The 14,612-nt window shown below is 39.4% G+C and overlaps 2 protein-coding genes across 5 annotated transcripts in view; one reads left to right on the top strand and one right to left on the bottom strand.

The window, feature by feature from the left end:
• LOC143896784 (synaptogenesis protein syg-1) overlaps window positions 1-3,833 on the bottom strand; it is a 143,526-nt gene extending 139,693 nt beyond the window's left edge. Inside the window, exons 1-2 of one of the 2 annotated variants that reach the window (XM_077404805.1) lie at window positions 3,543-3,833; window positions 2,976-3,014 (exon numbers count right to left, since the gene is read on the bottom strand). The gene's annotated coding sequence lies outside the window, so the exon portion shown is untranslated. The remainder of the gene's footprint in view (window positions 1-2,975; window positions 3,015-3,542) is intronic. The other variant, XM_077404806.1, reaches the window with a different exon arrangement.
• The window catches only part of LOC143896785 (lachesin), a 163,994-nt gene that overhangs the window by 81,484 nt on the left and 67,898 nt on the right, over window positions 1-14,612 (top strand). For all 3 annotated transcript variants that reach the window (XR_013256748.1, XM_077404809.1, XM_077404807.1), the window contains exon 3: window positions 12,564-12,771. Coding sequence is in view for 2 of the 3 variants with exons in the window: in XM_077404809.1 (XP_077260935.1) it covers window positions 12,564-12,771 (208 nt within the window). In the remaining variant the exon portion in view is untranslated. The remainder of the gene's footprint in view (window positions 1-12,563; window positions 12,772-14,612) is intronic.

Raw genomic sequence — 14,612 nt, 5'->3', positions numbered from 1 at the left:
CGCGTTCCGCCAACTCCGTACCGTTCATTCCCTTTGACTCTTTCCACTTTCTTTCGCTCGCACACCATCGCGTCAGGCATCGTCGCTGCCATTTTCGCGACGTAGAATGCCGAGGAAAACCAAGCTATACTATACGGTATCGAAGTAATAAAAGGCTGCGCCGATCCTAGACATCTATTAGGCCGTGTAGCGAACTACGGGAAAGAGAAGGAGGTTCACCGTCCATCGGTGTGTTACAAGGACGAAAACAAAAGAGACCAACTTACGGTGCCTGATGGTCGCTATCGAACATATTGCCACATATACGGATACTAGTTTAGCGTGCGGTACACCGGACCACAATAATGTCAAATGGAAAACTTTTATCGTCGTGTTAGGATAGTAAGTAGAAACAGCAGATATCATGCTAGTGGGAATTATTGGAGCCGCGATAATATTGCGAGTGCAACGTAAGAACTCTTCTTCAGAAAAACTGCTTGGTGTACCTTGTAATAGCTTTATAATACCTTTTAATAGCTTTCGCGCGTAAGAAAAAATAATTCCTATTAATAAAAAAAAAAAGATTTCAATACCGAACGGAAATATTAGTCTTAGTGCCGCGGAAAGTATACATGAAAGATAAATAATAAATATGTGTAATAAAATTATTAATTTACTGTGTAATGAATCTATGAATTTTAATGATCTATACGGTCATCTTTATCACATAGCATTATCATAACGATAAAATATATATATAATATATTTATCGCTTGTGTTACTTGTTTGTATTGATCGTGTTTCTCTGTTCAACGGAGATTCCAATATGGATTTATTTCATTTCGCACAACACGCCGTGAAAATGAATTTATAAGGATGGATGCTAAATCGTTGCATTCAGCGCGTAAAAGAGAGGAGGGTGCAACCGGATGAGCCTACGTTGCCACCAAAATAGCCAACCATAAAAATGTCCGATGGAAATGCAATTAAAAAATTACTGGCCCGCATATACAATCCACTCGGCGTTGACCTGTCGGACGCTGTTTTTTTTTTTGGTCACAACAAATCGATTGGTATTAACAGCGACATGCTTGCGTATAGACACACGTATAGACATGAAATTTTCCAACATTACCTTGATATTTTATTATTGGTAGACATTATAACGAGGTGATAAACAATATTTGCAAATTTTATAGCAATAAGCTTTGATATTCTTATACAATATATAATATCGATTTATCTATTTTGAAATTAGAGCGCAAAAACTACATTAAAAATCTCTCTGCAAAAAGTGCAAAGTATAGATGACAGCAAAAATTAATGAAAAACATGGAAATTAATGAAAGTGGACGCGAAGTAAATTGTGACAGTCGAAATGCAATAAAACAAAATTATATAAATAATTGCTTTTGATTTTATAGACAATATAGACAATTGGAAATCGAAGTCATACCTATATTCAATGAATTTTATTAACGTGATTTCTGTAGCAAAAGTACGATTAGAGATAGAATTTTTATCGGAACGACGTTTTGTCCTTCTTTTTGGGAGGGAAGAAAGTTGGGACCGCGCATCGAGACTACCAAAGAAAGAGTAGGAGTCAAAGGATTGGAAAAGGACGCGCAGCGGGGAGATAGAACCGAGAAATCGGGATAAAGAAGGAAGAAGGCAACGGTATCCGAATGGAGAGAATTCGAACATCGCTATAGAGGACGTGGGCTGTTCGAGTTGCAGGGATGTCGCGTACAACTTTACCAATATCCAACACAACAGTATAAGAAAGAAAGACAGAGAGAGAGAGAAAGAGAAAGAGAGAGAGAGAGAGAGAGAGAGAGAGAGAGAGAGAGAGAGAGAGAGAGAGAGAGAGAGAGAGAGAGAGAGAGAAAGAGAGAGAGAAAGGGAGGGAGGGAGGGAGGTGGACGTGTGTGCCAGATGATACGTGTGTATACTACATGCCGAAGATCTCGTTTGGTCGGTGTCCGAATGGACGATGAATTTACACGAACGGCGAGATATCTGGGAAACCTGAATACCTATAACCGAGTATGTCGCTCCCCGTGTCCAGACATCGATCGGGGATGTATGCGGATTAATACATCGCGATCGCTGCCGGAGGATAGCGGACGATTTATCGAGAACTGCGAATAACTTTATGCGGACGCGACGCGACGGGCCGGCGCGCGGTGATTTCCAAGTGAATTGCACGGTGCTTACTAAACATTGATTGAAATAAGGACAGCTCGAAGCACGGATTCGCGCATACTTGCAAAATTGCGAATTTTGGAGTTATCTAAACTTATCCCGAACTTCTCGTTCAATTAAATTCGATTGGATTCAAGCTGGACTCTCTCGGAGCGTCTTTATCTAAAAATTCTCTCGCAGCTCGTCGCTAATAATGCACATACGTGCGGGATGATGAACATCTCGGACCGTGGCTGTAAATCAAAATATTTGTCGATGTTGTTTTCACGACCGAGTGGAGCAGGCGTGTCCCAAAGTTGGCGTCTACCGTTGTTGTTATGAAAGTGCGAGAGAAAGAGAAAGACATACGAAAACAGCTACAGGAAGAACAAAAGTTACGGGATAACTGTTGCGAGACGCGAAAGAGGCGCAGTCGAGCAGACATTTCCTTCCATCGGGGGTGATTTGAGCTACAGGATGTCGCGCTCAACTTTTCCAATATCCATCAGGAAGGTATGTACAAAAAAATGCATATAGACTGACACGTGCGAATTTACACGCACAACGTATGAAATAATCGCGCGATTTCTTTCTAAAGAGAAGTTACTATCTGTCACTCTCTTTTTCTCTCTCTCTCTCTCTCTCTCTCTCTCTCTCTCTCTCTCTCGCGATACCTTCTACTAAGTTTCTTTCATTGATTCCGTAAATCACGATCTTGTACGCATTATGCTCGCAAACGCGAAATAAAGGTGTTTCATATAGCGTTTCCACAGATCCGTTGGCTTAAGTTAAATAAAAAATAATTCACTCACCGATACGATGCGCAGCGGAGTTGTAATGTAAACGTTGATCTGTAAAATACAAATATTCCAAGTTACATTTTACTCAAAACAATTAATATCTATATCAAAAATAATTGTGTTGGTCTGGTTATTATATTAAATATAATTTGCGACAATATTTATTATTTATAAAGTCTATAATTATATTAGATAGTACAAATATGAAATGAATTTTACAAAATATTTAAAAAATCTCAAATCTTAATAATCTTTTGTATATGGGTCACATTCCACAATGATATCAAATCGCGTATGGAATACGTCATGCAACATGTAGATGCAGACTGTTAATATAATAAATAAAAAAATAAGGACTTATTCTCATTATGTGAGCGCCACTTCCATTTTTTTCTACTTGAGAGTATAGCAATTATTAGCTTATTTATTATATTTATTGAAGTAATAGAGTAATTAAATTTACTGTTACAAATATATGTACATATGTATATCGACATTTGTTTTTTTTTTTTAGTGGCGCCTGTAAAATGAATAAGTACCAAAAATAATAAATGAAATGAAATAAATTCAGTAAATTACCTCACGGTTGCCCCGCCGTTGCCCGATGCCCCTGCCCCCGGGCCTCCTCCTCCTCTCGCGTTCTACCGTGGCTGGCTCTTCCTGTGGCACTCACACAACACTCGCGACTCGCGACTCGCGACTCGCGACAGCGTGGGTTAATTACGACGGTACACGCATTCGGTGCATTGCTCAGCGAGGTACGACGATCGCGCGGCACTCCCGACATTAATCGCATTCGATGCGCGCTTTACCGCGTCGAATCGCGATGGAGGGGAGCAAAGAATCACGCGATCTCGCACGACGCCACGATCCGCTCGACACCTCGCAATAACGTAAGTTAGCGTAATGGACGAATCGACGAATCTCGAATAACGGTGGAAATTCGGTAAGTGCCCCCGGCCAACTTCACGCGGCAGCCGCCGCGCCGCCTCCTCCGTTCGCTCGCGCGTATCGAGCGAGAAAACTCAGAGAACGCTCGCTCGTGTTTCGGACTTATCGTTGTTGTCGAGCGTTCGTATTATTCCGCATTACAACGATGTAAGCGGGAGAACAAACACGCGCGAGTCGAAATTAAAGGTAATTATATATATCCACGAGATACAATAACCGTGATGCAGCGTTCATCGCATTTATCGGCCACGCGGTATAGTAGGTGCTCCGACCGAACGAATCTCTCGCCAGGTGCTCGTTTTAATAAATTACCGCCGTACACAACATCGAATTTATACTACGCGTTTAACGACTGTCAATACACGGGGTTAATTACGACCGTACCTTGCTGATTAAAAGCGCCGCTCGACTCGGAGCTCGGAGGCGACCGGGCGACGCTTCGCATCCGCGAGATTTGGAGACGCCGTGCCGTGCCATTTGCGATCGAAAAAGGCGAAAACGACGCCAATCACGCCACGCCAACCGCCTTCACTCCGATGCCGCGGCGCGATATCGGAGCGAAGTTGGCGTTGGCGACTGGCGTCACTTTCGCCTCTTCCCGGCCCGGCCTTCCCGCTCGGCGCTCGTCCGATCGCTATTTCGCTAATGGCGTCTCTCGCGGACACGAAGCATCGCCTCCGAGCTCCGAGTGGAGCGGCGCTTCTATATAATAATCAGCAAGGTACGGTCACAATCAATATATCGTTAATTTGATTATAATAATGAAGATGTCCGATTCAACGATCCACGTATACGTTACGTCGTGTTTAAACCGAAGGAAAGTTCGAGGCGGATTCGCGTATCGTTAGAAAAGTCTGGAACTTGAGTATATACAGCGGCAATAATTACCCTTCCTTATTACACCTATCGTTACGATTGTCGCTTTAGACGAGCTTTAGACTCTCGATTACCTGCTTCGATATAAGCCATAGTCCCGACATTTGCACGAAGCGTCAATCGCATCGCTTGTTAAGCGAATATCGGCTAATCCACTAATCGTTCGTGCGATACGAGAAATAATCGCGGCGTCCGCGGCGATCGCGCTCCTTCTTCCCGTCCCGTCGCGGTCGCGTCGCGAGACTCGCGAGGGATAATGGTGAATATGGTGATTGGAGTGGGGTGACGCGCGTCTCACGCCACTACGCGCCCCACTCCCCCCCCCCCCCCATCGCTCCGAGTCGACGGAGTCGCGAACGCGAACGTTAACGCGCTGACCTTGTGAATTGTGTACACACGCGCCGTACGCCGCAAGGCACCGAGCGCGAGCGTCGAGGCGTCGAGTCGACCGTCAATCGTTACCCGCTACCCCGCTACGAAATATTCACCGTGCGTTATAAAATAGGTGTACGCCGCGCCGCCCCGCTTCCCGTGACGCAAAGTCAGCCTCTAACGATGAACGCGCTGTTAAGCGGCTGTTATGGCACGCCGCTATCTATATGCCTCGCTTCGTGGATACGTTCGCACGTAAGGTAATGATTCCGTTCTGTTCTGCTGAAGTTTGAAGAAATTCGATGGAAATATTATTTGAATTTTTCTGAATGATATGTATATCGTTAATGGATATATGTACATACGTTATTACTTTTAGCTAGTGTTTTAGTGAAGTACTGAGCTCATTTAAAACAATCTATAATTTCCATCTGATTTCAGAACAGAATTGTATCTGTAATTTGATATACCGTGTACTTTGATATACGTATTTTAATATATACCTATATGTATATGTACATATAAAATATCCTGAATTCTGATCCTCTTCAAATAGTTCTCATATATTATGTGACATAATATATAATATAATGTATAATAAATAGATTTCTATCCTGAACTCTGACACAAATTATAGACATAAAAAGTATAATTGTGTAATTTTAGTAATTGAAGAAAATCAGATTATATAAATCGCTATGGCCATATATATATATATATATATATCGCCGTTTAATCTCATTTTTCTTTTTAAACTCACATATCTTTTTGGTCTAAGACGTAATAAATTGGAAGGAAATGATAATAATAATGAACTGCTGATATATATTATTTATATTTTTCCGATGGAAACGAAAATAAACTTTCCTCCTATGAATATTAGATTTAATATCGCTGACATAATCATGTCAGCGTTTTAAAATCTCTATATGTCTGTCCATTTATAGACGCATATCTGCTAAGAAAGATGTAAAATAATTCAATAGATGAATCTTGACAGTCATTTTGATATTCATATAACCGCTGATATATCAAGTTTTAAAAAGACTAAACAAATGCATATCGCAATCTTTATTACCGAATAAAAAAGCAATAAAATTGTTATATGATATTGTCATTTAGGCTATAACAGAAAATAGCGTTCCGTAAGTCCTGGTGTTGTAAAACTTTGAATATCTATTTTAAATTAGACATTTTTTTTCGAATAATTGTTCTGTTTCTCAGAATATTTAACTTATCTGTTTTCTTTAATTATATATGCAATCTATTTTTTTTTTTTTGGAATTATTTCCACAGGGTACATTTAAGTAATATGCAATTTTTATCCGACTGATAAAAGATTTAAAATCTATTAACATATGCATGTAATTCTGTCTCAAGAATCAATTATATTGAAACGCGAGAAAAATAGAACTTGAGCTATGTATCAAGGCAAACTTTATTCGAGTTCCTTGATTAAATCGCAATTATAAATCTGTATCTTAGAGATAAAAAAATCATATCTTTATTATTATAAATTTAGAGAAAACAAGGTTCAAAGTTTATTATTTCTATGAAAATTTCCAGTACGCACATTTTCTAAATATGGTATCTTAGGAATTAGTATAATAATAAAGATCCTTTGCCATTACACAATTTAAACTCTTTGGGAAAAGTATTAATTGTTTTTTACAAAAATTCGAGGTACAATTCTTTACCTCTAAGATACAGAAATATGAAATTACAAATGCCAAACTGATATATTTAATCGCGATCGGAATCTCATCACCTAGTTCTAGAAATGCGATTGAATCAGCTAATAACGAAATGATTGCCGATGTCGTCGAACATCAAACATCCCCCCGTTTATTTGTTTTCACACTTTTTCGCTTGCTCTCTTTAAACGCAATAACGTTTTCGATAACACGTTTCTCGCTGGTGAGTGGACAAACACACTTCGTCGCGTCGCATTCTATTTTTTTCGTTTTTCTTCGCAAAGTGAACGCGCGTACCGCGAGATCGTTGGACTACGTGACGATTAAACCGCAACTCGGTGGCCGTTGCCAGCGAGTGGTTCGAGCGGCGGTCCATATTTCGGCGTCGAAACGTCGAAGGGGATTCACGACCGACTGGGGTCCGCCAGGACAATGTGAATTAAAGCGGGCGAGCTAAATGGGCGTACCGGAAGAAGCGCGGCGCGCGATGTGTTTTCACGAATAAAAAAAAGAAAGATATTTCAGCCCAAGCACTTAGCGAATGATTTTTAAATTGAATCACGTCTCTCACCCTGCGTTTCCACTGGCGGGCACTGCGGAACCGAGGGAACGCTCGAACTTCGCTAGAAAGAACGTGTTGACAAGCGGAGGGCGGCGAGTGCGGCGCGCAATGCTTCTCGCTAGCGCGGTGTCTTCCCGGCTGACAAGAAGCAGCATCCGGTTCTCTGTCGTTATGATCCAGCTATATGGCACTCGGTTGTTTGATTGAAAATGCGAGGCGCTACGTTAAATTTTATATCTGTCGCACATACGCTTTAAAACAAGTATGTATATGTATCTATACGAATACATCGACACTTTACATAAACGAAGGCATAATAAAATTATGGACAGATTAAAATTAAAAAATATAATTTTGATAAGTATATGTATAATATTTAATGTTTTTATCTAAGTCAAAATTTCATACAAAACTTACAAAATATTAAGCTTATATTTTAATTTAATTTTCTGCGTTTTGTCCATTTGATCTTTTTCAACCTTGAACATATACATAACTTTTTTATTTTAAATACAGAAAATGTAGTTTAAACGAAGTGACTTATTATATGTATACAAAACTAATATCGATATTATATTTTTCATTATTCTCTTTTTATTCTTCTTTTTTATTCTTATGTTTACTGTTCGCTATGTATAAACGATGTTTCAATCTTCTGCAAACAATCGTCTAGAAATTGCTAATTGTTCATTTATTATTTAACCTAATATAGACATTTCTTTTTTCAGTGAGAAACTTCGTGTCACATGGATTGGGTGCCGTACGAGATACTCTCGCCTATTTACAGTATTTGACACGAAGTTTCTAGGTGCTTTTAGCACTCATGGCAGTACTGTCGTACTTCCGGCCTGCGCAATGGCTTAACGCTTTATGATAATTAAGAGGTTGTCTACAAGCTCGAAGCACCCGACAGCTTGTGGGATAAGTGGTCCTAATACATTTATCTATAAGGTGTCCTAAGTTCTTGCATGGTGTGGTGTAAGCGTGTGGTAAGAAGGGTCTACTAATGAAGAAGCTTCGCAAGCCGGCATACCGAACCTCTCTCTCTCTCACTGTTACCTCTCTGTTTATTAATTTAAAGGATCAAGAAATCCAGATTTTACGTAAATAAGATACGTAGCACATTGTTATCGTGTAAACGAAACTGTAAGAAAATCTAATTCCGACACAAAACGATTGCGTATCAGGAGACAATTTATTGTGGTCAATTTGTTGAATCAAGCTGTAGGGGGAAAAACACGATCGAATGGTCCGAATTTTCGACAGTTTGAGCGCTAACCTGATCCAATTTTATACAGAGAAGTACAGCGAAAGTTCGACGAACTTAACTGACTAAACTGACTTTTCGCGCTGTTTTACACATTGTAAATTTCTATTCGGATAGTTTCCAATGTCTGGACAAGTGTATTTGTACGCGTTTATTATTCTCGCGGAGTACGCGAGAGTAATGAACTGTCTGTAATGCGACGTGAGTATTCAAAACGTTAATGCATTCCCCTGGTCCAGTAAAATAAACAAAAGGGAATAATGAAAAATAAAGTCTCGAGAAAGTTGATCCTTCTCAGTTCATTTTGTATAAGTTTATAAATAAACTTAAATTACTATAAATAATATTAAGTTGTGACGAAAGATGCTTTGTTTTTCTTTCAAGTTTTGTATCGAATGAAGTTAGAATTTCAGAGAGCTCTTTAAAAAAAGAAATTAAAAAAATTATCTTTTCAAATAAAAAGAAATTTATTGAAGTCAGTGGCAACAATTTCAATTTGATTTTATTATGATTTTGCTTTGAACGTTATTTGGCAGATTTGACAAAAAATCTTTTGCATCAATCTGATATTTCTATATGTAAAAAGTATCACTTATGTAATCGCTCCACCGGAGCTTAACCATCAGTGGGCTTAATGTGCCTATTAAGCGAACTATCAGCCTCAGTAGAGGTTCATACGCCGCATGGATTCTCCGGTCTGAAGGTCTCGACAGCTTGCGGGTTAAGTGGTTGTAATACATTCAGCCGGAATGTGGTCCAACTTTCCACATACACAAAGGGGGATGAGAGATGACGGGAGGGAGTGCGCGAGATGGTTGGCTCAGCCACGCCGCTCTTTCGCTTTCCACGGTTCTGTATAAACCGCCTAGCCTGGTGAATGTGTTTGCGTACGCGGGGACCATGGAGTACTCGCGTAAAAGAAGAACGTTGGAAAGGACGAGGAGAGTTGATCTTGACGTTAACTATAGGTCTCCCGGTCCAGACGTTCCGTTGGGTGGAAAAGGGGGAAGGGGAAGGGAGTCACGGACCGGTCGAAAGAGAGGGAATAAGTAGGAAAGGAGAACGTGGTAGAAAAGAAGACACCGACAGCATAGCCAGCGCCAGGCCAGACTGGACGGCGCTGAGCTCGTCGCCCTCGTAGTAAACAAAGCTGTAACTCTCCTCTCACGCTGAGGAATCAATGCTTCGTGCCACAGCTCTTGGGGGAACAAACTCCTAGAGCAAACCCCTCTCGCGCGCTCGCGCATCCATCTTAGTTTTGGTGTGGCTTGCATGTTGATGCATCGGAAAGCGAGCTACGAGTCGGAAAGATGGTCACTCGAACTTGCGTTCCTCATAGCTCTTCGTGTCACATGCGTATCGCGTCTTAAACTTAACACCGGAACACCGATTTTACATCGTCGGATCGTCACCGTAAGTGACGAAGCAGAAATCGATAAGAGGCAGAAAAATTGGTTTCTCATTGCTCGGAGATTGCGCCGGTGCCGTTGAGAATTATTCTTTTAATAATGGGGTTCTCTGTCTCATGACTGATTGCGTACTGTAATATTTTTCTTGTTTTTTCTTTTCTGTGTTTATTGAATGCAATAAAAATCTCGAGAAAAAGCAGGTTCAATGCAATTGCTATTAGAAATGACAATCAAAGGAAATAAAGAATACAGTAGTATTTCCTTCGATTATCCGTATGCCAATGAGAAGGATCAAATCAATCGAGCTAAGGGCTCTTATTGTTCCGTAAAAAGCATAGGTGCCCAACCTTATATAATTCATTTTCTTTGGATCTTTTCCAAGGATTTGTGAAATAACGTTATTGCTGCAAAGTTCAGAAAACTCTTAAATGTACGATAAGTATTGCACCATTTAACAATTTTGCTTTATTTTCAATAAATTTTTCCAAGTAAATAGTTAGAAAAGTGAATTAACTTAAAGCAAAATTTCGCAAAAAAATTTATGATCACGCAATAATTATCTTAATACAGCCCCATATTTATGTACAAAGTAAACTTTATTTTTTTTTAATGGTTATAAAATAAATTCAACTGCACATTTTTATCTTATTATAATGAAAAAAAGTACGTCTGTAAGAATTATATTCTATAATACATAAAAAGATTAAATTGTATTTAAAAAAAAAAAGGAATTTGTACATAAATTGCAACGCGAGGTTGTCACCGTGAAATTCAAACAATTGATATACGTTGCCGCGAAAAGGCAAATGATGAAAGTGTCAACTGCGTTTTTTGGTATCCATGCAATCCCACCGACGCGACGCCGGGAATCCCCGCCGAGATTCGTATATCTCTGCGAAGATAACCGCCGACAGCCGCCGGTGCAAGAGCGACTGGATAAATGGTGGACGAAAATTCGGTTACGGTCGGAAAACGCGAGAAACGACTGCGAAACGATCTTGGTTCCGAGTCAGAAGCGAATAGTTATGCTCCTCGAGATTTACGGCCGTAGAAGAACTTTGTTCCCCTATTGCGTTAATCGATTGTAAAAGATAAATCCACTTAAGTAGTGGCTTTGCCGTGAAGACTTCGGGTCCTCTCACGTTTCTTAAGGAATATTATTGCGTTTCGAAAATTTGTCCTGTGTGTTGTTTATTCTTTTCGTAAATAATATAATTACAATATTTATAGTTGGTATGTTATTAATTACAGTATAATACTAATTGTGATTTTTATAAATCACGACAATTTATAAAGGTTTTGCGAGCCGTCCTCTTTTACTTTCGTCGCGCGTACCTCTGGGCAAGGCTCTCGCGAACATCACGGATTAGCGTCGCGACGCCGCGCCCGCGCCGAGAGTTATCACGATCTCGCGATATAGTCTGTCTGTACAACAGCACATTTGCACATTGTGAAAGGGAGCGGCTATGTTGAAGTGCAACATTCCTCGTGTTCGGGCGAAAGAACTGGCTGCCCTTCTTATTTCTCCAGGGACTTTTCGCAGCGAGCGAATGAGAGATCAGAATTCTCTTTATTCTCTACCCTCCTCCCCTCCCCGTTTCCCTTTGTTACCTTTCTTTGGTCTTCACTTTCTTCGACGTGAATGGGAAAATCGGCTAAATATCTCAGAGCACTTTCGTATCCCGTGTTGTCGCGATACTTTCTACTTATCTCCGCCTCCGGTTTCTTATTCCATTTCCCCCATCTCGGAGAGGCTGGAAAACTTACATATTTCGAACGACAATAACAATCGACGCTATTCAACGACGCTATGCAGAATGCAACCGTCCGGATTCTCAATAAGCGGTCATTTAACGAGAGAAATGGCCGGATTGGCCTCTCTCTATGGGGACCAGTTTTTACTCGTTTGCACAGCGTCATCGTGTGCGCTCTCGGAAAACTTCGCTCGTATAAAACATAAAGCGCATATCGCACAACGCGCTATATACATATACATTGCACGTTATAGTACATATGCCCTCGAAGTCCCGGAGCGATTTATCCCACTGGCGAATATCTATATAACCATAGTAGGTTTGTAGATCACTCCATGCTTGAAAGCATCATTGATCATCCGTCTCGTTCGCGAATCTCATTCCTATATTTCCTTGTTCTTTTCCTTCTTTTATATCGTTACCGTACATCTTTATTCGCCATACCCGCCTTGAATTTTAGCGCAACTAAAAACTAAAAAGGATATATATGTATATGTATCTATCCTTACGATCTACCATTTCTGCGATCTTTATTCGAGATCTAAACGTTAATGAGAAAGTAAGGCAGAAAATGACGTTTTATAATTACTATAATGTATAACTTTTAATGGGAATGACATTGCGGAATATCGTTATAAGAACGGACAGCAACTTCGTAACAATCGATATACGAACTGCGTTTACGATGTATAATATGATATCCATCTCGTTTCAGGTGGCCTGGATGCTTTTCGACAAGAGCGCTATCCTGACGGTACAGAATCACGTTATTACCAGGAACCCCAGAATATCCGTGTCGCACGATAAGCACAGGACCTGGTTCCTACATATCAGCGACGTGCACGAGGAGGACAAGGGAAAGTACATGTGCCAGATTAACACTGCCGCCGCCAAAACGCAATATGGCTATCTACACGTCGTAGGTAAGAGGCTCTGCTTATGCGATATATCAGTTTTATAATGTTAAAATCGCTTAACGTTATAGTATATTTAGCATTTTCATTACTTATTATTTCGCATTATTATTTTTTTAAAACAGTTATATTCTGATGTTGCTTATTAATACAAAGTAGACGTTAAACATGTTAGCCACTTTAATTCTAGAGAACAAAATACTTTGATATTATTCTCACAAAATTACTACTTTATATATAAGTAAAAGATTAGAAATATGTTTCGCGGATTAATAGTGATATCGTAAGATCTCTTTTGTTTCGGATTTATAAAATTAAAATGATAATTTGATTAAAGAAGAATATTTATTTTTGCATCGTGATTGAATTATACATTTCTATATTTCTTGCGATGTCAAATTTATGGCAATATATCTGTTAAGGATAATTTTATAGAAACGGAACATATTAGTGTACATACACGTAGAACGTAATGTTAGATATCATTACCTATTCTTTTAAAATTTTAACTAAGAACAAATTATAATCCTATTTATTATCGGAAAATTGATTCCTTTTTGGGATTAAAACCATGTTTTATTTAAAAATACATATTTCCATGTATATATATCTATTATTAATTTTTTACGAGAATTAATTATTTCTGTAAGCGAATAAATCCACGAATTTCGTTTTTCCGCTAGTACACCTTACTTTACTATATTTTATTATTTTAGAGAAAATAACTATTCTCATACGCTTTACGTTAATTTTGCGGCGCCATTAGCAGAGAACATGCCATGGTCCATTGTTATTTACGACCTTATCGTATCGTACTGTGAATCCATTAGATACTTCGAATAAATCTCATTTCGCGTAATGGAGTCAGTTTACCGAAGTCACGAAGTTTGTAACGGAACATAAACATTTTATCGCAACCGTCTAAACAGATTTATGCTTAGAGAGCGAAAGTATATCCCCGTTCCTGCTAATTTTGCATGGAAAAGCAGAACAGAACTATAATAATTTAATCAGAAGAGGGAATATCAATAAGATCTCGAGACGGTCGCCATCCCTCTGCCAGCTGAGAGAACATATTAATATCTCGAGTTTTGACGTCTGGGCTGCAGCCACCGTTGAAGCGAGAGCAACGATACCGGGGATGAGGGGACGGATGCGTCGGTGTGGAGTAATCAGAGGGCTAGATTAATTGTTTCCACGGGACTCTTGCTCTCCATCGCACAAACACACGCAAGATCTCCTCGCGGTACTCTCTCGACTCTCGACACTTCGTGATAATCCCGATGAAGCCGACACGACGACGATTTGCCATGACTACATCGCGCGTAACAAGCTTCCGCCAATGTATTTAAGTATTATCTGTTCTCACATTTGTCGCGCGAGATAATCGTCCGATTTATTTTGCAAAATGGCCGGCCGTTTAATTGTAGCACGACGATCTACAGTAGGTCTACGTTTGTATGATTTAAAATGAATGTAGCTTTCTATTCTTTTTTTATTCTTTCTACTTTTTACTTTTACTGACAACATTTTTTTTACTTGTCTTATGTTTTATTTATAACAAAAAATAAACTCGAAACATTCTTTGCAAATAAACTTTCTAATCGTGTCACATTTTAATGCACATGTATAAATCTTATGAAATGAAACAAATTGAAAGAATTGAAAAATGACGGTTTGCGTCACTAAAATGTTACAAGAATATCGTACTGTTTAAATATCCATATTTCTCGTCATAGCGAGTATTTGCTAACTTTTTGACCAGGTGAACATACATCAGATATTATACGTTTCTTGTTTCTGCCCTATTTAGTTATTGGACCTCTTTCTCGATTTTTCGATCTGTCACT

The sequence above is a fragment of the Temnothorax americanus genome, unplaced genomic scaffold, assembly GCF_048541705.1.
Source record: "Temnothorax americanus isolate GAGA-0224 unplaced genomic scaffold, ASM4854170v1 Scaffold2, whole genome shotgun sequence".
Classification (NCBI taxonomy): Eukaryota; Metazoa; Arthropoda; class Insecta; order Hymenoptera; family Formicidae; genus Temnothorax; species Temnothorax americanus.
Note: the sequence above shows the minus strand (reverse complement) of the source record. Positions and strands in the feature narration are given on the sequence as shown.